At 40.2% G+C, this 25,516-nt stretch overlaps 2 protein-coding genes across 5 annotated transcripts in view; one reads left to right on the forward strand and one right to left on the reverse strand.

Moving 5' to 3' along the window:
- Window positions 1-338: 338 nt before the first annotated feature.
- On the reverse strand, window positions 339-20,100 carry LOC143345676 (uncharacterized). The gene is made up of 5 exons (XM_076773038.1): window positions 20,070-20,100; window positions 5,276-5,475; window positions 4,914-5,170; window positions 2,652-2,852; window positions 339-2,006 (listed from the first exon to the last, which is right to left on the reverse strand). Exons 1-5 carry the CDS (start codon window positions 20,098-20,100, stop codon window positions 1,724-1,726), a joined length of 972 nt encoding a protein of 323 aa, XP_076629153.1. The 3' UTR covers window positions 339-1,723.
- Window positions 4,653-25,516, forward strand: part of Mamo (zinc finger protein 628-like) — a 93,473-nt gene continuing 72,609 nt past the window's right edge. The window contains exon 1 of one of the 4 annotated variants that reach the window (XM_076773607.1): window positions 4,653-4,790. The gene's annotated coding sequence lies outside the window, so the exon portion shown is untranslated. The other 3 variants (XM_076773609.1, XM_076773608.1, XM_076773610.1) reach the window with 3 other exon arrangements.

Below are 25,516 nucleotides of genomic sequence, written 5' to 3' on the forward strand. Positions count from 1 at the left end.
CGTTTGCTCGCCATTGGGTCTCTACACGATTACATAATTTTTCGAGTCTTTAGTCGCGATTAAATAATTTAGTTTACGTAAAATTTTAATGCTATATTTCATCTTGTTCCTCCTGTGAGATATATAATTTAAAGAATTCCGAAATTCGGAGTTCTGGCATCGCTAAACTAAACAGCACGCATTCATGAATCAAATTTGGAGTGTGATCAACATTGTTGCCTAACGTACACATTTAACAATTTGGCACAAAGTTAGGGACAAAGAAAGACATTCAAAACACAGTATTATTCATAAACTTTCCCAAAGAGTCTAAATACCTTTCGATTTCAACAGAATTTACACAACTTTTGTACACAGAATTTATTTTAAATACGAAAACGTCGATGGCCATCGTTGGTCAAACGATCTAACGCAACTAAAAGACGTTTATTTGCGTTACGATTGCATACGTTTAACAAACTAACGTGCTTTCCTTCGATCGGCAGCGCGAGCATTCAAAAAAAAAAAAGAATCTAGAATCCTCGTGACGGGATCGTCGATTACGATCGTTACGACGTTGGATCGCATTGTAGACGGTCGGGACGGAGCGTCACGACGGCAAATCCGATTCACGCACTATCGACGCGTTACCTAATAGCCGTGCTACGTGGACGCGGATACACGCCGGGGCGACGTGTCACGTGTCCGACGAAGGCACCTGCGCTCACGCAAAGCAAAAATAAAGGTGCGCGAAACGAACTGTGGCAATTGCAACGGGCTCTGGCACACCGGCTGGCCACTGTGTGTGCGCATGAACGCGAACAAGCCGAGTTCCGTTCACGCAACGCGCGATGCATTACCTAAGAACGCGTAGACGCGCAATTTCAGTCGACCGTCCCTCCCCCTTCTGCCCCTCTCGCCCTTCTCTTTGCCCCACCCCGCCCCTCTCGCGCCGTACTCCCACAACCGCCGCACGTTGCGGACGATCTATGAAAAACAACGTGTACGCGGACGCGCATGCAACGACGGATCGATCTGCGAACAACGACGAACGCGGCAGACAATAATCGCGCTCATCACGCGGGAAAATACCCGACGAGCGCGACGAGGGTCACCCTGCGAAAAGCCTGGCCATAATGAGGTATCAAGGCAGCCGGCTGGAGATTTTTTTTTTTTTTCTAGCTGGAATCACTACGGGTACTCCTCTTTCTCTCTGGCTACGTTTCACCGCGCGTCGCCGTGTCGTTCCGTCTCGGGGTTGAACCCACGTCGCTTTTCTAGATCAGCGTTTCTCAAACCGAGGTCCACCAACCCCCCGAGGGTGTCAGTAAACACGTTGGGGTCTTTTAAAGCGTTCACTGTTAAATAAAAAGCGTATAATATTTTGCAAAAGTAAAACTTTGATTTTGGATCATTGTTGACTACGTGACCTAGAATTTGTTTCAGTATTTATTTTTGCATGCTAACATTCAACTTGAGTTTTAATTTTCCTAGTTCCATAGTGGTAAGTCACTCATATCTGGATGACGTGGTAGTCGAAGTGCTGATCTAGAACAATGATTTCTAACAATTTTTCAACCCTTTTGGCAGCCCCAACTCATGGAGTGTTTCTTGGTTCCAAAATGGACGAGTTTATCCCAGACTAGAATTGCGTTCCGTTATAAAAGCACATAATTTTATTTAACATTTGCGTTAGTAAAAAACAATAGAAGTAGCAGAATATAGTGCTCTCTCTAATCAGTAATTAGTAAGCTTCAAGGTGAACACTCGAGATTGCAATTGTAACGCCAATCCTTAGCATATATTCTTTGGATAACTCTGAAACACGTATCACGTTGCAGCGACGATGCTCGATGCAGGAAAATGGACGTAATTCTTGATATTGCAACAAAGTGGTTACATACGCGCGAATTCCGCGCGCAGAAACATCGAACATGCTTTGATTTATGCAGACATAGCCTCCGCCAATTATGGAAAACCCGCGCTTGTTGGAGATGGAAAGAAAGATCGTCGTAACAAAATTGCAACTATAACGATGTATAATTTATTAGTCGCTCGAAGACACGTGCCTCGCGAACTTCGACCAACGCTCTAAGAATATTTTAAAAAACAAATACATTTTGTAAATTTAAAATACTCGAGAGTATTCGCATTAACGAGTCCTTTGTGTTAAAATTTCGATTTAAAATATCTTGATCGCTGTTTGCACGACCAATAAAATCCAACGTATGGTCGAGTCAGGGGGGAGGGAAAAAATTTGATTCGATGAAAGAAACACCGATCGCGAGGGACGCGGAGGGATTAGGCGCGTTAACGCGTCGCGGCGCGGCCTTCTTTCTCGGGCTATAAGAAACTATTGACATTGAGGCAATTCAATTTGCACGATGGATTTGCGTTCGAACGGAGTCGGCTCGGTTCGCCGTAAATTCCGGTTCTTACGGCCGGCGATCACGAGTTATCAGCCTGGGAATAATTTATCGGCGACGATCGCATTAAAGTAGCCACAATGAAATTATTCCCCGCGGCGACGCGTCTGTGCGCGAGTCCACGTGTGGCCTACGTACGCGCGCGTTTCTCGGATGTAGCCGGCAGTCGGTCGCAATTAGTATTACCTAAGAATCTATATAGCTAGCTGCATCGTAACAACTATATCGCACGAAAAGTGTACGTACCTGTGCGCGCGTGTACCAGCTTCGACGATCCGATGCACCGACGGTGTTTCGCGCCACCTGGTCGAACGCGTGTTTACCTTTTCTAATCCGAAGTCACACGTGTCGCGCGTCCGAGATCCTTCTAGAATTCCGATGCAGTTCCGTGACACTGCGCCCGCCAACCTTCTCGCCTCGTATCCGTTACAATTATTTATAGCGTACCTGAATAAATACGCGACCGTCGAAAAGAACAATTGGTGAGAAAACTCACGAGCATGATTAAAGGAAACCGATTTTAACGGTCTTATAACTACATTCGATGTTGCAATATTTTGAATACATTTTCCCGTGAAAATAATTAATGACATTTATTTTAGAAGGTATTTAAATATATTGTTTTGGAACGATATAGTTGCATTAACAATTTTCACATGAAATGTTAAATAGAGGAGTTTGATTAAAACAGTTAAGATCTTCTCTTAAAAAAAAGTTAAACTATTGTATTCCAAACTAAGGGATACACCATCTTACGGGGTTGTTTTACCGAGAAAGAAAGGAAAACTATACGTTACTTTCCTGGCACACAAAAATAAGTAAAAAGTGTTTTTTTCTGTACTATCGCATATCAAATTTTGCATATCGCTAAAGAGAACGAAAATACTCTGATTGAAACAAAGAAGCCATTATCCAAGTTGCGTTACAAACAAGGCTGAGGTCAGCCATTGACTGTTAAAGAAATTTATACATTTTTCACTCGTATTGCGAGACCTGCTAATGTAAATATAGGAAAGAAATTTCATGCTTGGTTATTATTCATTGTAAACATTTAGTCAAATATACATGGTCTCATTTCCTTATTTATTTTAAGAAGGGGATTACATGATAGAAACCTGGATACGAATACTATCGACTAAAATTAAACATGTATATTTACAAAATTATTCTCCCGAATGCAAAGACCAATATAATTCATACTTAAAAAACTATGATTCGTAATCTAGACGCTGCGGAAAAGAACTAGCCTATGCAATACCTGATGTCATTTGTATCTACTATCCACTAATTTATTCTTGCCACCTGTACAATCTCAACTTCTTGCAATGCACTCGATAAAATTGAAACACTTTTGCAGTAGATCGTCATCAGAGTCGAGACATAATTACAAATTTTCCTAATTAGATATTTTTGTGATACGAGTAACTGTAAATAATTGATTTAATATTACATAATTAAGTATTAGCAAGGGCTAATAATCATAGAAACTAACATAGTTTTGAGAGAAACACTTTGAAAGCTTTTCATTATTTTCGTGGATCAGAAAAAGAAAAAGCAAGTATACTTTGAGAAACTATAAAAGGAAATGAATTTTTAAAATACCTTCTTAACGCGAGTTTCCCGGAAGACGAATCTCTGTAAGGCGTCCCGTGGCCGATATAAGAAAACGAAGTGGCCGGCGTCGAGAAAAATACTAGTGACAAATCGGAGCAGAATCGCACGCGAATATCTGTTCCGTTGATGCATCCGTCTCGTTCTATCTTCGTTCGTCTCTCTCCCACCGTCTCTCTGTCGCGCACGTAAATTCGAGTTACGCCAGTCGGCACCGTGCGAAATTTCTAATTTCGAGGTCAGCCGCGCGGCAAAGTACGTCCGAAATAATTGCCTTACCGCGCTGCGTAAGACGTCAATGCGTTTGATATTCTTACACGCTCTCTACTCCCACCCTTAAACGCGGCGAACAAGAGTTTTTTTGGTCCAACGAGACGCCTATGGCTCTACGAATCGCGAGATCTGCGAGGGAAACGTGCGCCGTCTCTGTGTATGCGGCTGTGCGCGTGAGCGTTTCACACCTGACTACTACGCCAGTCAAGCGAGCGACCGTGGCGACATCGAACATTTAAAAAACCTGCGTATCGTTTTGCAAATCGTGCGTAAATTAGTTACGGTACCGAATAAGATTTATCGCGGTGGAATTGTGCGCCTGGGCGGCGTCGAATCGATTTATTTTGTCGGTAAAGTCTGCGCGGCGAACACGGTAGGTTAGTTGACCGCGGGGCCGAGCGAGCGCTGAGCTGACAGTAGGCCGGCGACGTCACAGTGGGCCGGTTGAGCCTTCCTTCGTTCGATTCAGGCAGGCTCTCTATTCATTTTACATGTAGCAAGGTAAATATTTCTATGCGAGTGTCCATTTCGAAATACGTGGCTACGAGTGCGTGAAACCGTCGACGGGGATCGATCTGTGTTACGCGAGTCTTTATTCTTTATTTTCATATTTTTTTTTTTTACCTCCCTCGTCTATTCCCTAGTCCGCCTCGAAACCGATACAAAATTTTCGCCAACGGTGTGAAGAAGTTACTCTCCTTTTCGCCTATTTTTCTGTAACGTTTTCTCGCCACGTTCGTGTCCGTTCCTGTTACAAAATCATCGACGCCTGGGCTGCTACTGCTACTGTTGTTGTTGTCGTCGCCGCTGCTGTTCGCTGTCACGAGCGATGCCCGTGGTGAAAACGATGAGAGCACGATTCGTCCACCGTTTCCGCGATTCTTGATCGCAATCGAAAAATAAAAAAAAAAAAAAAAAATAAGAAAAAATAAGAAAAAAAAAAGAAAAGAAAACCACGACCATCAGGCAGAACACGGAACACGCACTTTGCGACCCTTTTGGCACCGATCGTGTCCACGATCCGAGGAATCGTTCAAAGGTGAAACGGGGGTTCCTGTCGGCCGAGGAGCGCGCCCGAGACACGTGAAATCGCACACGGTTGACAGTTTAACCGTGCGCGCGTACGTCAGTGGATCGTCAATCGTTTCCGACAACGCGCCGTGGCCACGCTCCGACGTTGTTCGACCTTGTGCGGTTTAACTTTTGGCAAACGTTCCTCGAGGCTCGCCGTCCGCGTGCAACGGTGTCACGCTGTTCTCGCCAGGCGTCTTCGGCTACGATCCGCGTCGCTCTGACGCGCCTCGAAACGCTCGAAGACGTTCGGACGATTCGAGCAACGCGAATCAATTTCGAACTGCTCGAAGGGACCCAGCCGGCGAGACACCCAAGGGAACGAGAAAAGAGAATTTCGCAAAGGAGTCACGTGACAAAGTGAAAAAAGTGAAGCACCCGGCCAGCCGTTTCGCGCGACAGTGCAGATATTACCCGATCGTTCGACCGGTCATCGAAACAGAGATAAAGAGAAACCGAGCGCGAGATACGAATCGATCGGAAAAGTATACGGCCGCGTAACGCGGAGAAAAGTAAACAAAAGTTAAACGCACTCGCGAAAGCAACGTCGGCCGATCGTGTCGCCGATTAAAACGCCGGTTGACGTAGAGGAAGATTCCCCGGTCGAATGTCGCGGCACGAGGCTCGAAACGAGCCGAGATCCGCGCCGGGATCGAAGGAATGCGTTGGGACGGCACGCATCGTGAAACGATGACAATGACAGCCCGGGGTTTCGTCGACGGAGACAATCTTCTTCGGCTGTTCACCAAGAGTACGAATACTTGTCGTTTGATCGTCGGTGCATGGACGACTGTCCACGTTGCTGGAATCCACGCGAAACTCTAAAAATTCCCGGCCACGGGCCGAACGATCGATGCTGGTCGATCACGAGCACGTTTCATCTTCCTAACCTACGGACTCTCTGCACCTAACCTACACTCAGCTGTGTCCGCTGTCAAGCGCGCGACAAGCGAGCGTTCTTCGACGGACCAGGAAACGCGAGTAAAGAGTCAGGACGACGCTGGATCGATCGGAATACGTCGGATCGAACGAAGAAATTGCGAGACGGAGAGGGGTCGTGGTCGTGGTTTGTTCGAAATCTCATCTCGATTGGTGTTGAAGCGAAACGTGAGGCGAGAAGAGTGCGTGTTCCGTGAGCCGCCACGGCGGGACGAAAATATCACACGTGCGTCCGGAGTAAGCCGAGATTTTTGGAGGACGACGGGGAGTCAAGCGGGGCGAGATCGGTGAGGAGAGCGCTTTTTGGGTGAGCGACCAAAAAAAAAAAAAAAAAAAAAAAAAAATGAAAGCTACATGCCGGAGAAAACGAGTACCTCCGCGCTGTGTAAATCAGAACGTTTCGTTTCCTAGACACGCTGTCGCGTGTCCACGTCCGCCACGGTCTCTTCCGCGGAAGTTTCTGATTATCGACAGCTCGAAATTCACCGAGCATCGCGCCAGCGATCGTTCGATTTTAACGGACACGCGGCAGACCACCATAAAGCCCATCAACCGTTCGCGATTGCATCGAAGCCCCAGTGCATACGTCGGGAATTCAGTGTTAGGGAGAAAGAAAGATCAGTCCTATTCTACTTAGAAGGAGGATACTGTCCCTATTCTACTTACGATAGCTTCACGCTCATTTTAATACGCGTAACGATAATTTTGCAGTTTGTCGAGCGATCGGGTAGCTAGCAAATGTATCGATAGCGTTTTCGATTATCGTTTTTAAGCATTTTTCAATGATTCATCGTAACGGACGAAAATTAGTAGCTTGGTCACGTAGATCGTAGTAACGCAAGAATTTGGAGGTTTAATATATTCGTTGAGCGCTTTGACCGGTTTTTCGAGATCTTTTGAACGGTTGCGGAAGTTTATATTTAAATAGGCTAATTGAATTATTGCGTACCAAAGGGGATCCATAGTTTGATAAGTATGTTAAACTCTCAAAGTTTTGTATCGTTACGATTAATTTGGATCAATTTTTATGACAGCAAGCATTGTTGGAAAGAGGCTAATGCACAAAAAAACATTGACAGTTCTAATCAAGCTTTTATTAATGTCTCTATCCTCAAAAATATAAATCTACGAAGTCCTGCTTATAATCATTGAGTCCTAACGTATACTAGAGCTTATGAACAAAAATTAAATCAAATTCTAAATATCGATGCTTTCCAATGTAATACTGTTTATTTGCTACAATGTTGTTACACACGAATACAGAGAAAGTAAAATCGAAAGAATTAGAACGAAGTTAGAAGACTTTGGTTCACGTTCCTGTTATCGCTATTGCAGATACGACCACGTGGTTTCAATTTTCGTACGTTATCATTTCATAACTTAATCCACTTATTTTCATTTTAAACGATCTTCGATCGCTCTACATAACCCGAAAATGATAACCGAAAAACTACGACCGAATATATTTGCAAACCGATCGCTCGGCTCCGCTATAGAAAACTTCTTCCCCTTCCTCGAGCAACGTTCAGTTTAATTTACTCGACTTCGGAGTTCGCGTGTCGGCTCTGCGCATAGACGAACGTTAATAAATAACAATGGCGTATTCGAGGACCCACATGGGGCGTCCAATTGTACGTTGACCGTTCTTTCTTTCGCCCTGGTATCCGCGAAACCGCGAAACGGGTTACCTAATGACAGTCTCGGAGAAGGTAATCAGAGCTAGAGCGTGGGTAAACCTCTTTCGGTCGTACGGCCCTGCATGCTAAACAGCATAGACGTTTGACGTTTCGTGAAGGTCGCGTGCTCTGGCTCTGTCCTTCTCCCGCCGTCAGCTGTCTCTATCTCCCTTGCGTTGGTATCTCTATCTCGCTTTAGCTGGCGCTCCGTCTCTGTCGCGTACTTTTTCTCTCTCTCTCTCTAACTTTCCCGCTGCAACTACGTTTCTCCTCGTCTTTTCATCGCGGTCTCTTCGTTCCTCTCTTCTATTCCGGTCATCCGTCTCGCCCTACGCACGTACGCGCGTACCGTTGGACGTTTAACGATCGTTGCGCGCGAAATTGTCGCGGCTCATCGGTTTTCCTCCAAGTGCTGCGGATTTTCCGCGAAGTCCACGCGCCAGCACACGCGTGACATTGAAGAACTCGGGGAACGAAGTCGCCAAAGGGATGACGCGTACCCCGAGGGACTGCAACAGTGGGCCAAAATTGAATTTTACATAGTCAGACTTAACACATTGTTCGATCATTCATGAACCAATCGGTTTTATCATTGTGGAATTTTATTAAGAACCAAAATATATAGTCATTCTTCTGTTAAAGTTGGTTATGATACTTTAATACGTATTGCCGTGTTATAATTAAGGCAAACTTTCGGATAGAGCCTCATTTTTCTGCTTAAAAAATCTTTTAAGCGCTCAAATAATAGATCGAGTATTTTAAATTTATTAGAATCGCTAAATTTAAAATCTGGCCCACTGTGGAACGTGGATAGGACCAAAATTGTCTTTCTGATTTTAATCTGTGATCATTTTGTCACTGTGATTGCATTGTGGGGTCCACAGTACTTCTCAGAATTGTTGATTGATACAGTTAAAAAGATTAGGTTTATCAATTATAGGTACCTATTACTTTATTTAGGAACTGGATTTAATAAGCAAAGAAAAGGAATCAGTTATTAGAACAACTGACAAACTAATGGCTATGTTTCCTTATATTCAGTTATAATAAAAACATAAATCAAAAGTTTTGAATAAGAATGTACAGAATGACGAGGCGCTGAAAGTTGTTATTTAGATGCAATCTCTATAAATATTCAACGATTCGCACGTTACATATTGGAAAATTACATTCGATATAAACGAATTTTTACTTCCGGTTTTTCTCTCTCTCCGGAGAGAGGTAATAATTAATTTGTCGCAGATATTGTGAAAATTGTGCATTAACTAAATTCTTCTTCGAGGATCATTTAGTTTTATTCTGTTTCGTGAAACACCATTATATTATATAAATAAAAGATATAATATGTTAAAAAATTCAACTTATTGGATATGGTGCGGTAAACAAAACTAAACCAATTAAAAACACTTATATAAATAACATACTTAAGTATAATGATCCGTTTGACACATAGAACAACACAATAAGCACTGGATAACAGGTACAATTTTTATCTCATCGGTACGAAATTAAATATTGTTTATCTTGTACTCGTCGTTTGAAATCTTTTATCTGGATAAGAAGTTTACCTATCTCTGTATCTAATATATCGTGGCAAGAAATGATTTCAATACAATCGTATATGCTAATCCTAGTTAGTTTGCAAAATTAGTGGCTAAATTAATACGATAACTGATGAAACTTTCAGTTCGTGAAGTCAATGTTTTGTTAATTATTACATGAACTATATTTGATTATCGTGATGTCTAATCGAAGATGAATGAAAATAGAAACTCTGTATTCACGATTTATTCTCAATGTTAAATCAAGTATTCTTTCAACGTGAAACACAGTTAGACTATAATTTAGATTTCAATTTTTATCGAACAAGTAACGTATTGAAAGTTGTTTATCTCCTGTTCGTTATTCGAAAGTCTCTGTCTATATAAAAATGTTTCCAATCCCTGTGTTTAATAATTTGTTGCAAGACATGGTTTCAATACAATGGTGCTCACGTTCGCAAACTGCATTTGAAGTTATAAGTGTCGAAGTTTTTGTACGAAGAGGAAATACACGCACTCTTGCCGTAAAGTTGGTAATATCACTTCCTATAATATGTAATATGTACTACAATCACTGGAACTGTCATACGTCGCAACAGATGTTTCTGCTAACAGTCTTTCATAAAACCGCAATCTGCGCTTGAAGTTATAAGTATAAGTTCTAAATAACGAAGTTCTGCATGAGAAGGATGAAAATGTACTCCCGTTGTAGAACTGGTAGTATTATTTTCTGTAATACGCAATTTTTACCATAATCACTGAAACTATCATACATTGCAATAGATGTTTTTGCACAATAATCGTTCATAAAACCGATGAAATTAAAATACATATTACAAATTCGTACAGTTATGTAATAATTTAATATTTTTGTAATAACTTTCATAATTACAATGATAATTAAAATTGCATTCGATACGAAGCAACATGAAAACTTGAAATTCATTCAAAAGCGCATGGAAAGTATAAGTATAAGTATAAGTATAAGTATAAGTACAAGAGTTCATTACTAGAAACATCTGTTAACTATTATATTATACACTCCTGGCATGAACACAGTAGAAAATTTCTAATCGATTGTTGAATCAAATTGATAAAAATCACTATCAGAATAAAGGCGAAAATTTCCTGAATACGCGACAGAGAGATAAATAAAATAATATACTTGTCCAAGATTGATTGTACATAGGTCTAGCCAAATAGAATTTTTATGAAATAATAAATTGATTAATAGAAAAATATTAACGAGGTTTCTGCGATCGTTTTCATTTGGCCATGTCCGTGAGCGATAGAAAATCCAGATCGATAGTGAAATAACCTTTTTTCAAAAATTCTGATCGCTAAATTTGAATTCCATCCACGGGGCATTCTCTCTAGTTCTCCGATATAGAGGGTGATCCGGGTGAAAATTCAGTTTTCCCGGTGGAAACTAGTCGTGCAAAGGGTTTCCTACGCGCAGACACGCGTCACTTTAATCCTTCGCGCGCGGAAAAAGCGCGGGTGGGAAAGTTAACGTCGCATGATTCGTTCGATCATGCGACTTTTATCCTTTCGACGACTCGAGAAATTAAGTTCCTGACGAGCGCGCGAATTTCAAGCTGTTATTCTTCGTAACTTCGTGGATTCATGAAAATTTATAAGCAGAAACATTTGTTGCGATATATGATAATTTCGGTAATTGTAGCGTTACGTATCGCGGAGAACAATACTATTAAGTTGAAATTTATGACTAAGAGGAATGTGCAATTTACTCAGTTCCACATTAGAATCGCTAAGATCTATCAACAGCGGTAAGAAATTGCGAGAATTTAGAACTCGTATCCTTTGTAATTTTTATGCTCTTACGAGAATCAGTTTGGAGAAACGTATGTTGCAATATATGATAATTAGAATGATTGTTACATTTTACAGAAAACAATATTTTCAAGTTGAAATTTATCACGTAGAATTATGCATTTTAAAATCGCGAATGTCTATCAACGGTGAATGAGATCGTGAGAATCTATGATTGATATTTTTAGTGATTTAATGGATTTACGAAGATTTGTAGCAACACGTATTACAACATATGATAATTACGGTAATTGTAACATTGTATTTTGTACAGAACAATACTATCAAGTTGGGAATTCATAACGTTGAGAAACACACATGAGAATCACTCAGCATATAATTGCAAAAATTTAATTTAGAACTATTCCTGAATTTAAACTAACACTAAATGTTCCTTAGAATTTCGTAATTTTATGAAACTTTGTTGAAAATAGTACTATCAAGTTGGAATTCGTGACGTTGAGCAATTTATTCCACTCAGTATGCATTACAATCGCAAAGATCTATTAACAATTTATGAAATTGCGAGAATTTAGAACTGATATTCTTCGTAATTCCATGGCCATATAAGAATTTGTTAGCAGACATAGTTGCGAAATATGATGATTTCAATAGTTGTAGTATTAGAAATTTCAAAAAGGTTAAAATCTTACAAAAATCAAAAATGTCATAATTACGGTGATTTTAGTACTGTTTATTATAAAAAAAAAATATCATAAAATTGATATTGTTGATGTGGAATGTACATTATTCAATGCTCGGTATAAAATCTCTAATATTTATCATCGAATAACCTATAAAACGTGCGAATTTAGAACTGGTATCCGTCGTAATTTCGTGATTTTATGAGGAACTGTTAGCAGAAACATCTGTTTGGTACAACGAAAATTTATTTTTATTTATTAAAAGAACACAGTCGAGTTTTATGAATTTACGTGTATCGTTATTTCGAATATTTTCTAACACGAAAACATTATTAATAGACGGTAATGATTAGAATTACATATATTATTCATTTTATAAAATTGAGAATCGTATTACATTATTTACAATTTTTTTCATCGACGTATTTTTCTTTCCATTTAAGTATGTCATAGATTTTCATACTTCTTATAACAATTCCATAGATATTGGACCATCATCTATTCGAGTGAGATTAGGTGATTGCAGAGATGAAATTGCATTGTTTAACATTCCTTTTTCCTTGTGCAAAGTATTCTTTACAAACTTTCAAAGAATGTCTTGGGTCGTTGTTTTATTCGAAATGAAAGTTTCTTGTCAATTAAGTAGTTCAGATACTATCATGGGTTCTTCTAATATTCATGTATATTCTTCTACCTTTAATGTACCATTAGTTTTAATCACATCCCCACGTCCCATTCTAAGGAAAGACTTTCGGCGATTGTAGTGTGACGCGTTGAAGAAAACAATGCGAACAACTTGGAATCGTTGATGCCAAACTGGCTTCATTTTACACCATTAAATATATGAATAATAAATTATTTAATAAATGAATTTAATAGATACTCATTTCTAAACGATTTGATTCTAAATTATTTAAATATATAGAAAACAATGGTGGGTTTGGATACGTATTTATTTAGTAGACTACTTTGTCTATTATTTAAAATTTGTGATTGTAGATTTTTATGATTTATCACAGTATTTTCTCTTAATAACTAACACGCGATGTTAAACAAAAATATTTCTTGTTATATGAAATATTTGATACTTCTTTGCACCGAGTTCTCACAAAAGGCTGTAAGTATTACACAGTCGATATTATTGATTTGAAAGAGGTTGCATTTTACAACGCTCGAATATAGAATCTTGAATAGTGGTCGAGAACTTATAAACCGTGAGAAATTCGTAGTTTTAAAAAAAGAAGTACTGACAGTAGTAAATTTTTATTTCATCCAATAGCGTATTTTAATACTAACTTGTTAATTTATTCGATTCAAAAACATTTACAAGAACTCTGATAGTTTTATACATAGCCCTTTTTTTAAAAAGGAAGCTCGTATAATGAATCTTATATTTTATTTTATATCTCGAAGCAATTCCGTGGCACATAACTTTCTAAGAATTTTCAAAATATGATTAGTTCTACCTGGAACTGTGATACACCAGTAAGTAATCTCTACCGACGGAATCTAGAACAATTACTGTTACGTCTTCGTCGTCTACTTTTAATTCTTCTTAAACGAGAGACAAATTCCATCAGTACTTCCCCGAGGAAAACAAAACAAAAGGCAAATTAGATTTCGTTCCCCGCGATGAGTTGATAAAGCAAAGAGCAACGGGCACGAAACTTTCTTACCCGAAACAATTCTTTCGAAAGAATGAGGAAGTGAGGGAGGTTCATAGGAAAGCAACTCGCCAATTTGTGCCAATACGATATACTCCCATTAATGTGCGTTTTCGATAACAAATTTTCTCGTAAAACTTTTTATTCGCAATACAATTTTTCACTTCAGTTTACGCTCTTTATTCCGAGACGCATTTAAAACATAAAGATTTTATAAAATTGTTATTCGACGTTATAAGTTTTTATTTGGTTATAAAGCAATCTCCCACCCTTGTAATCCGTGTAACAGAATAAGGCTTGGTCTTACGAGGGTAAGCGACGGCTTGTGGCTCGGTTTTTCTAGAGCAATCGCGTCAAACACGCGGCCCGCTTGACCTGTTTATTTTTTCATTTTTATTTTTATTATGCAAAGTTTTATTTTGGAGTATATAATCACCTGAACAGCTTCAATAAGGAAGAACAATAATTCTCCAGATTTTAGATCGATTCGTAAATCAACTTCTGCGTATGTTTCATTCATAAATTCGTTTATGAATTCGAATCTATCGACTAATTTTTCAAACTAACGTTCGTACGAGAAGCTAATTTGCACGTTCGAAAATAAAAATGGCCCGACTCTGCGTACCTCCTTAAGGAGCTTTGCATTAGTAGATTCAGACAGAAACGTGTCAGACGATCAGCTGTTCGTTTGGCTCGATCCCGTGAATCATACGACTCTCGACGGTCGCGTACGCGCGGGCAAACTTCGCGTTTTGTGGAAACGCAAAAATAGCGACTGTGCCGGACCGTTACGAAAGAGACCCGCGCGGCTTTGTACATTTTCTGGACTGATTAATACGCGAACGCATTCCCTGCACCGTCGCTCGGGTCGTTAACCACTGATAAATCAAAAGAAAGCGACGCGAAGTTGTACTTTCGCGACGATTTTTTAACGCTCCACTCGCGCGAAATTTCCACCGTTGCGATCCTCTTGGCGTTCGACCAGTTTCGATTTAGCGAGCCTGGGTCGAATAACAGTTCTTCGCTTTGAGAACTCTTTGACGACGAAAGTATTGGTAACAATTATTGCTGCCCGCTCTACGAACGTAAATCTACGTATCTGTTGTTTGCAGGCGGACGGGTTCTTTTAACTTATTGGTTCTCCACATTACAATGTTGAAAACAGTTACAATTTCAATATTACGGAGACTTTCGTTTGAGTTTGAATATTAAATATACGTTCTGTTTATTTGATGGCTTTATTATACATTTACTTTATTGTTTTGCTTTATTGTACACAAATTATACATTTTTCTCTTGGACAGCCATCTCAGGAACAGAAATTACTGATGAATTTAATGTTCTACATTCACTTTGTGAATGATCGATCCTCAAATAGCGTTGTAGGATTTGTTCTTTCTGCTTTTTTAAATAGATTAATATTTGCATTATTTTCTGTAGCAGTTCCACCGCTCAATTAATTAAAATTTCAGAAATTACATTCATAGAATTGTTCTAAATAAGATTGAATCGAGATTCGAACGGAATCTCGCCCGTATTTGACGGACGGCCGAACGATCGAACGTCGGTTTCCAAAACGAAGGAAAAAAAATGATCGTCTGGTCGACAAAGCAGAGACACGGGGGGTCCGATAAAGAGCGTCGTATCGCAGTTTCGAGGAGTCCTCGCGATTCACCGGGTTGCACACGCGAAACGCACGTACGTGCATCTGCTCACATTCTTGGCGCGGGTTATCGATTCGTAATCATAATCGGTCGCAGATAGCGGCCGCGGCTGGTCGAGGTTGCTCGACCGAGATATACCGTTCATTTAAAACACAGGCGGGCTCGTAATGAGCTACGTTTCGACGACGGCGTGAAACAGCGTCTCGACGCGCCGATAGATTATTTCGATGCGAATGCCAGATTGCGCGTCGCGATCGAGCTTGTTCCAATCGCGTTCTTGGCCGTGCAACGCGCGAAACAATCGCTATAGTAAACGTGTCAAACACGCGGCTTCAACTATTAAATTTTGCGGCACGTTTGAGCCTTTTTCATCTAACCCGCTATGCTTACGCAGTGACAAATATACTTGAGAACTGTGGAATATTTTTCGCGTTAAAAACCACGAAAATATCGGGATGGAACAGGGAGTCGATTAATAGATAAATATTCCAGCGTATCTATTCGCGTTTCATTAAATAAATAACCGATTACATATTTAACCAGTTCATAATTTAGATAATTTGGTTACAAAGCAATATTTGTTCGATCACATTGACGAACTTCTCATTTATCGATCCTACCATACAGAATCTTTACTCCAAAATTTTTAGTAATACGAAGTTTAAGTTCAGGTTAATAACCAAATGTAGCAGTACCTTGCCCTGGTGCTTTTTCTAATTTCTTAATATGCATAAATTTAGTATCATCAGTCGTGGTATATTTAATCTTTCAAACGTTCCAGACCCTCGAACGCCAGGGGCTGCGGACAATCGTCTAGTTTGTCTCCGATACGATCCGTCGGAGAGCACAATCGGTGCTCGCGACGCAGGTTGAAAAACGCGTGCGAACATGGACCGAAATCGCGAAATAAATCGACCTCAACCATGGACAAAAAGACAGAGAACGAATAACGGATAGTTCGTCGACGCGGCGGTTGTCGTCGTTTCGCTGCAGAAAGGGGACGAAGGGAGGAGGTGTGGGTGGGGGGGTTTGAAATCAAGTTTCACGTGGAAACGGTTTGATTGGCGGCGTTCCGCGAATGATTTTCGATCTCCACCGCGGAGCGGTTGTCTCCCGATACGCGATCATTTTTTTTAAAACGGGACCAGGCCAGACAGAGGGGATCGGCCGCGTGGCAGATAGAGACGTAATGATTGCAATATTCCGTTAGTAATTGCTCCAGTCGGCCGCACTGTTGAAACGTCATTCGCGCGCGGCCCTGCAGATTTGTTTTTCCCCACCCGATTTTACCCGTCTCCGTCGCTCTTCCGGCTGAAATGTCATTCGCGGACCGCGGCGTTCCGTCCCCGTTCGCGCGCTTTCTGCACCCCCCCCCCCCTCTCTCCTCCCACGCAGGGGACACATCGCGGAACACCGCGTTCTCGATGCCATTCATCGCGGTCGAAATCGATACGTGCCATTAAATGTTGGCAGTGCGTTTAAAACGCGCGAAACGCGCCGGCAAGGCGGCCGTTTAATTTGATTCGAAAAACTTTTTCATCATTGCACCCCTCCTACGAGCTACGGGGGTTGGCCGCAGAGGCGGGCGAAATTTTATTCGAATAACAGCTGACGCGCAAAACCAATGTGCGGGAGATTTATTTTGCGGTCTATATCTGTTTTCGCGCTGCGAGCAATTTTTAGTTTTCAACGCGGATTGTTCAACGTATCGGTCCGAGAAACGATTACAGTAATGATTCGTAAAATTAACCCTGTACGCGATTCGTCCCCCCAACCGGGGGAATTGAAGCTAGTTATTAATTCTACTTTCGTTAGTTTGAGAAATTTTCGTGCGTTGTTATTGATAAACGCGTTTAGTTTATGCAGAGTAGAGAACAACGCGCGAGACTCGAAGTCAGAACGTGGTCGTCCACGTCGGTGAAAGAGCCTAGTAGGATTAGGGTTAACAACCGATCGTGGGTAGGAAGCAGGAAGGCTATTTTGTCGCGTTTCGACCTAGAACCAGGACAATCTTTACAAACTTTGACCTTTCTATTCGTGATCGCCTAAGAGTCGCGTAGCATAAATCTTTGTACTTCCTTCAGTTCCTCCACAAAAAAATTGACTCTTCTCTACACAGACATACCATTGGCCGAAACTGTCGCATGTACCAAATCCAGACCTGTTTCTATGTCGCAAAGTACCACCGAGGGCCGAATAATGGTGGCTAGAGGGGTGTCATAAGCAGGGATTGGGTGGAGTAAATGAAGTACCCCTCTTGCCCCTGTACCGTCCCGCTAATCATCTTTCCAGCTCTGCACAGTAATAAACCCATCTCTAAGATACAGTGACATGCAAAAGTTTTCATTCAAATTGTCTAGGGACCCAGAATACAAATAAATTAGGGGCGCAGAAAAATACTAATAGACATTTGAATGTAGATTATTTTATGTATAAATCATTTTTTAAATTTTGTATGCTTAAAAGTTCAGTGATTAGAGCAATTGCAACCAAGATATGTCAAAACCATCTGGATTATTCACGTTCATAGGAAATATCGAGATATCGAAATTTCTGATACTTGGTATCAATTTTCGATACCAATACTGTACGTTACATATTATATAAAGATACTCGCTTCACTCGTTCAATATGGCTTTCCCTTCGACGGTTCTGGAGTAAGTGCCATATTGTTCCTGAAGGGCCACTTAGCAGAAGGTATCCTTCCTCCGTTTCTTGGCCAAATCCTTCGAGAAAATATCTTCGTAGACTGCTTGCCTTCCTCGACACGTCTAAACCTATTCCAAACAATCAGTCCTACGACATCTGATGGCTACGTGACTTCGAATCATTATTTAAATATTAGAGAAATAGTAAAAATGATTTTTTTACTTCTTCATTAACTATTTTACCTTACACGTACGATATGTTGTTTTCCATCAAACCCCATAAAAAACTTGTTTTGAAAACTTCCTCGAACCTCCGATAGTTTTCCAAGATAGCATCGGGAGGGCGAAAGTTTAGAGGGTAGTTTCACCCCTTGTACACGAGTTGCCGCGATAAAAAGGAAATGCTTGACCTTTATTTTTGTCTGCTCCACAAATCTGCAAGGTTTCGCCAAAATCGACCGCGGACATTTGGCTTGTAAAAAATATTTCGTATCAACGACGGTGCGAATTTCAATATAATTTTTCCGTTTGTTTAACGTTTATATCCAAAGGTTTCTGCCATTTTTTTAGGAAAGAATCACAACACAATAACATAATAACAACACAAATTATATTGAAAGATTACAGACACAAAATTATATTTAAAAGAAACTGGCGGAATTCAACTTACAAAACTATGTTTGCATTTTATTGTAAGCAACGTTTCCATGTATTTGAACTTGAATTTTCCCCCTTCGTCATATTAAACAAAGTTGTCAAATAAATAGAAGCCAATTTTAACTCGAGTCCTCGATAAGTTACAAAGAAAAGATAGCGATTTTTGCACACAGTAAACAGGGAAATTAATGTTCATTCGCGAGCGACAATTTTCTTGTTTGCAAGGGCAAACAATTGAGATGATTGTACATCGTTCACAATATCTTATAACTTATCGTGGATTGCGTAGCCTCGCCGATAAACCTTTGAATTCCGGTGATACGATCGTTCGTGTTGATGTCTCGTCGCGAAGATCTCGCTAGATGACTCGATGAAAATGCAATTGATTCTTCGCTTACTCATTGAATTGCGAGATCCGATAAAAAAGGAAGTCGACGCTAGACATTTCACGCAGAGGTGCATTTTAGTCGCCATTTTAAGGCTCTGTCTAGTCGTCTCGCGCAAATGTCACGCCACTTGTCCCGTTACATTGCAAATCCTTCGTTCGACATTTACTATTGTAAACATACTTAGGATTGATGAACAGGGAGGATCCGATCTATCAGAAAGTATCAATACTATATTTTATATACAGCAACTTTATTTCAAATACACGGATCAAGCGATGCTAATTTGAAAATAAATATCATGGCCAATCTGATTCAATATTAAGAGGTTAATTGTTGTGCACAATGTGTATTCATACTTTTCTAAATATTTTAATATATTTGTACAACCATTTTCTTCATAGTCATCGACTCACAGAATATCGATTTCAATCCCAAGCGATTTTTCAAACATTGCATAATGCAAAATTGCAACAAGATGCATCATCGCTAATCTTCCTGTAATCTTTAATTCCCCGACTGGCAACGCGAGGTCAAAATGATGCATCGTGATTCTGTTGAACGTCGTATCGGATTAGTTGTAACAGTTCTTTATCTGATGTATCGTGCGATTCATCTGATCTCTGTTATTGAACTTTGACTAAAGACCGAAGCAAGTTCATTTCTGACAGGTAGCAAACCTTCACTGCGTTCTTAACGTTTGCAAACATAGTCAAAGGAATGGAAAGTTTGTTGGTACGATAAACATTTCAATTCCTACGTAACATTGTTTCCAATATCCCGACAAATATTCCAATTCCTCCATATTTTAGAATTTTATTTAATAAGTCAAAGATAGGTTTATACGAATTATTAAATATTTTGTTAATGAAGTTGTTAATCTTCCTATGTACTACATAATATAGTCTACGAACCCCAGGGGAATCTCAGAAGAAAGAAAAATGCCATATACATAAGGAAACGAAAAGTATTTCCTCGTAGCATTTTATTCTTATTAAAAACTTCTCGTTATAAAGTTTCTTATAATCAGTGGTAAAAACACGACAAGAGGAACAACCTCTTAATTTCTGAGATGCAGTATCATCCATCTCGTTAAGCTCAAGTTTGTTCCATCTTTTGTTTAGTTTTATAAACATTGTTTCGTTGCTCTTAATCCTGTGGCTGTTAAGAGAAGTAGAAGATAGCAAATTTAATTAGACATTTCTATTACAGATTATCGTATGACTTCTTTTCGACAAAATAATACACAGAAAATATAACGATTATGTATCCTCGGTACAAAGGGTGGGATTCAATGATACTTTTATTCTTAAATCTACCCTAAAATCGTGTTCTTCGACTGTTCCCAACGTCTCTCGTCTCAACGTCAGCTCGGATACAGAGCTACCAGGGTATCCGCGTTTATCGTTTCACCTGCCTATCGGTTTACGAAGCTGGATATCAATTTTCCGAAAGTTGCTCGGTTATTAGCTCCGTCGTGGTCCTGTATTCGCGGCCGGTGTCCGTCCGCCATCGAACGCGTCGACCCGTCGGATGACAAGAAGCCGCGACCAGAAGGTTCATTCCGCTTCGTTTCCCCCCGGGCTCGAAAATAATTTTTCCGTGGCCGTGCTCGCACAGCCACGGCGAGACTTTTTCTCCGGTCGTGCAACGGCCGATAAGCACCGGCGATCACGGGCGCGGTGTGCGCGCAAAAGGAAGCCGTTGCAAAAAGCTTACCACGGGGATTAGTCATTGGTAACCGAGCGAGCTTTTTCGCAGCGAGAGGCGATTCCCGCAGTCGTGACCGTCGCCTTGGCTGATTTATGGCGAGCCATCGTTATTTTCGCCTAGCTTACCCTAGCTCACCCTACCGTGTTTCCATCTCTCTCTTTTCTTCTCTTCATCTCCTCCCCCCCACCCCACCCACCGTTCCCCTTACTTCCACTGTCCTCATCTTTACTCTTTCCTTTTTCTATTCGCCCGTTTCGCGGCTCTGTCTCCTTCCGAACGCTTCAGCTTCCTGCTGTTCTCTCTTGTACGCCTCCTCTCTGTTCGTCCATCCGTTTCTTCCTCTTTCCTTTCCTCTTGCACGCACGCCGCCTGGATTTCCTACTTGATTCGCGTTTAAACGTGGGTGGGAGAGAGGCCGGTCGTTACCCACTGGCTAACGACGACTGGGTGCCGGCAGACACCTCTTATCCCATGGAATCTCGTAACCGAGGCGAACTCACTGGAAAAGTCTCGTAACCGAGAACCGCCTTGCCTTTAAAGGCACGCGTCGCGATCGAGACCGAGATTCCCTGCCAATTTTCGGACGAATCAACCCTGGCGAGGCTCTAACCGTCGAAAAATTGTTTCTGGAACGCTCCCGTATTCTTTGATACCGCTAGCAACCACCGACGTAACAATTTGAACCTAAATGGCAAGAGCAAGAAAGGTCGTCTTCTTGTGGTTGTTGAACAATCAATGGACTCATCCCTTTCAAGTGGTCGAAAAATTGTTTCTTCGTAAAAGGAGGTTCTCATATTTTTTGTTAGTGTCATCAAACACTAACGTAACAATTTAAGTCAAAATGCTAAGAGCAAGAAAGGTTATCTTCTTGTGGTTATTGAACAATCAATGGACTCATCCCTTTCAAGTGGTCGAAAAATTGTTTCTTCGTAAAAGGAGGTTCTCATATTTTTTGTCAGTGTTATCGTAACCATTTGAGTACAAATAGTAAGAACAAGAAAGGTCATTTTCTTGTGGCTGTCGGACAATTTTTAAACTATTAGTATCTTCAAAATTAAAAAACATGATAGTTAATAAACTCTACAGATTTGATATAAAAATCTGAAATTGTTCAGGTTTATAGTTTACTTTCAAAAAATTCCCTAAGAACACTTTTCTCTATTCTTGAATGAAAATACCCTCAAGACGAAAAGATTAATGGTTCAAGTTAAATTTAAAACCGAGTATAAAGAATCTAATACCGTGACACGTTCGTTTCTCAGTTTCAAACGGAACCTTCTTGACTAATTTCTGGGACAGTACTTCCCCCTAGTGCGTTTCTCATTACAGTTTCGCGTGCCTTCCCGTTGTTTCATCTTCCGTTCTGACACGTAAGCACGTGCTCGCGCTCGTGTTGCGTTATGTATAAAATAATATTGTGAATACATAGGTGCAGTTATATTCGTACATTAACGTTTACAAATTTATATTCAACGCCATCGTTCAGGTAAACATTTATATAGTTTTCTCCAACAAATTAAGTCTTAACAAGCTAATATTCCAATAGAGACAATTTTTGCACATACTAGACGATGTTATTAATTTATTCAACTAATCTTGTCTTGATCATTTGTCTTCACAAGCACTGTTCAAAATAAAAATAAAAAGCTACAATTCCTCTGCACGGTCGAATTCTGTGTAGTACAAATTCCGGAATATAAAAGAATAACAGGTATTTTTTGCTGTACTCCGTCATTTTTAATACTCCGTTAAGGGGTTAATCGGCGTTTCCTGCCGCGTGGGCGCCGTCGAGAGCGTCGAAGCACGCTCGACGCGAAGCGTCGCGAAACTATTCGCCGACCGAATCGATGAAAGCTCGATTTGAATTTACCGCGACGCGACGCCGAGAGATTACGCGGGAACGAGTTCGACGAATTACGTCACGTCCTTTGGGAAATGCAGGGAGGTTACAAAAATGTGGCAATTTGTAATAAAGGGTGGAGAGGGATCGAAAGAAATTTGTTTCCTCAATTTTTCGTGGCGTACGAAATTTGTTTACATTATGATTCCACAAACGAAACCATAGAAGGTCCAATGAGTTTCAATTTTAAATATCGTGTAAGTTTTCTGTTTGTATCTCTAATTAATTTGAAATCTTTCTATAATCAGGTAGACGACAATATCAATTTAACATCGTCAGTATGCGCGTATGGAAAGTAGAAGAACGTAAAAAGTCGTGTGAAATTGCTTTCCACGGTTAAATTTGACACGCTATAGGCGAAAGGGTAAACGCTACGAATGCTTGTATCTTGCAGCGAATTTCTAAATATTGCAATTTCTCGCAAGAGAAGGATCTTCCGTGCCTCTTGTCAGTAACAATTATTCATCCATTACTCGTGGAACAGAAACGAAGATTTTAATTACAGGAGGAAATATTTCACAATGGACACTTAAAAATTTAACTGTCCGATCGAACGAACGTCGTGTACAAATTGCTGTACGTTGGTTTTATTGGTTGCCTATTATTCGAATAAAATTTTGCCCCATCTCTGGTGGGCACTCGTGGATGAAATTTGCGATGGAGTTAGCTTCTGTGCTATTCGCACCGAGGCGGAGCGAACGGCGAAGAAATACGAGCGTCGCTTTTGACAGGCGTACAGACGGTTCGTGAGAACTTATGCGGGGAATTAATTTGTAGGAAATGTTTGTTGAAACGCCGTTTAGAGGCTTTAACTCTTCAGCATCCACATTTTATAAACACCGTAGATTTCAGTTTTTTGTTCGTTCTTTCGAAGTAGTTTCGTGACTAATGAAGTTCCTTTGGGGTTCTGCTACTAGAAATCCTTTCGACGTCAACCTTCGATCAAGAACCAATTTAAAATATGCATACGATAAGAGTATTTTTAATTATATGCAGTTTTTAGTCGATGCATCGAGTCATTTGTGTTATTAACATGTACCTGTAATTTGATTTAAATGTTCGTACGAGAAGGTAGATGACAATACGCGTTTAACGACGTTAGTATGCATGTACGAACCATAGAAAACGTGAAACAACGCGTAAAATTGCTTTCCACGGTTAAATTTAATACGCCACGAGCGAAAGGGTAAATGCTGCGAATACTTTATCTTGTAACAATTTCTAAATATTGTAAATTCTCGCAGGCGAAGGATCTTCATCACGATCGTGACATTTGCAGCATATTTTCCGGCAAAAATGCATTTAATTTGTTAGGCTACCCGTTACAATCTTACGTTCAAGGCTCGTTCCGTCGTCTTTTCATCGATCGTCCTAATAATATTAATTCTGTGGGCTTCATTAAAACAGTTTATAACCGTTGAAGATTTTTATCCGTTTTAATCCCTTCTTCTACAAAATAATCGGACTCTTGGAACTGACTTTCTTCGAGGCAATAGAATTAAACAAAAAGATTCATAAGGATCATTTATTGTATATTAATAATAGTAATTCGTTAAAAATAATACTTTTTAAATATCGTAGAAACTTTACAGGCATTGTCAAACGCAACCTATTCTCTCTCTGTAAAAGAAATAGTCTGGAAACAATTTACAAGAGTTCAGACATTGTCGAGCAGGAAGAAGGGTTCTCTTTCAGATCTAGAATGAAAAAGAATTTTTACTCCCGGTGGCAAAAAGATGTTTAATATTGTGAAAAACATATCGAGGCCGATAAACGTTCGAACCGTAAAGAAGTACGAAAGAAGCTTGCGGTTGACTGTTCGGAGAAAACTCCAGGGACAGTCGCCCTCGTAACGATTACAGATTTACACTGTTTCTCGTTATGCTCGCCCGAACTTTCTCTCGATTACGTGCACAATAGCCTCGATCGATCGACGTATTTGCGTTCGTACGGGATTCAGCAAAACCCTGTTACGCGTCGCAGAAACGAACCGTACAAATACAAGTATTAATACGATCGCGATTACGCCGTCACCGTTGCGGTTTCTATCGTCGCGGGCCACCGACTCTGTCGTCGCAAGAATTACAGTTTAATTATTATTCCACGGCGATCCCGTTATTTATTTATTTATTACGCGAGTAAAAACCCATTAGCTCGCAAGAGAAAATACAATGATATTTTTACGGTTGAAGTAACGGTACTCATAAAGAAACAATACGCATGGAACAAAATAGAATTGATATTGAGACTTGCATATTTAATTATAAATTGTGACCCTACAGAAGATAAGACGCTACTTTTCTGAACAAGAATTATAATTATAATAAATATATTTAAATAACGGAAGAAACTGATGCAATTCACGAATGCAATAATTCATAGTGGCCCTTCTCTGTAGATCAAATGTACTCTCGATATAATATAAAATTCATAAAGTGAGCTGAGTAAAATGGCGTTGAAAAAATGTCTGGTGTCACTAGAGATATTAATATCGACGTAGATACATCAGAAGTAAAGCAGAAAGTATACGATAAACAATTTCTATCGAATACAGCTTTAAGTAATTTATCGATTACATTTTGTAATTATTGAAAATTTTATCTGTTTTCTTCTATTGCTCATTTCCATGGATTTACACAGATATACTGTGCGATCGTACGACGCTAAAATTCACACTGAAGGACAGTGATAGTCTACTCTTTCTCTCACACACTGCAGAAAGAGGAACAAGACGATTGGAAAGCAATAAAGGAGTCGCGACTCCATGCTCGCGACTCGCGATTTGTTTTATCGCTGCTTTCTTTTATCTCCCCCCACCACCACGCGTATTAGATAGAGATAAACTACGCCCTTTAACACGTTGACCGCCGCGTCAATAACTGTGAAATTTT

This window comes from Colletes latitarsis, chromosome 9, assembly GCF_051014445.1.
Source record: "Colletes latitarsis isolate SP2378_abdomen chromosome 9, iyColLati1, whole genome shotgun sequence".
Taxonomy (NCBI): Eukaryota; Metazoa; Arthropoda; class Insecta; order Hymenoptera; family Colletidae; genus Colletes; species Colletes latitarsis.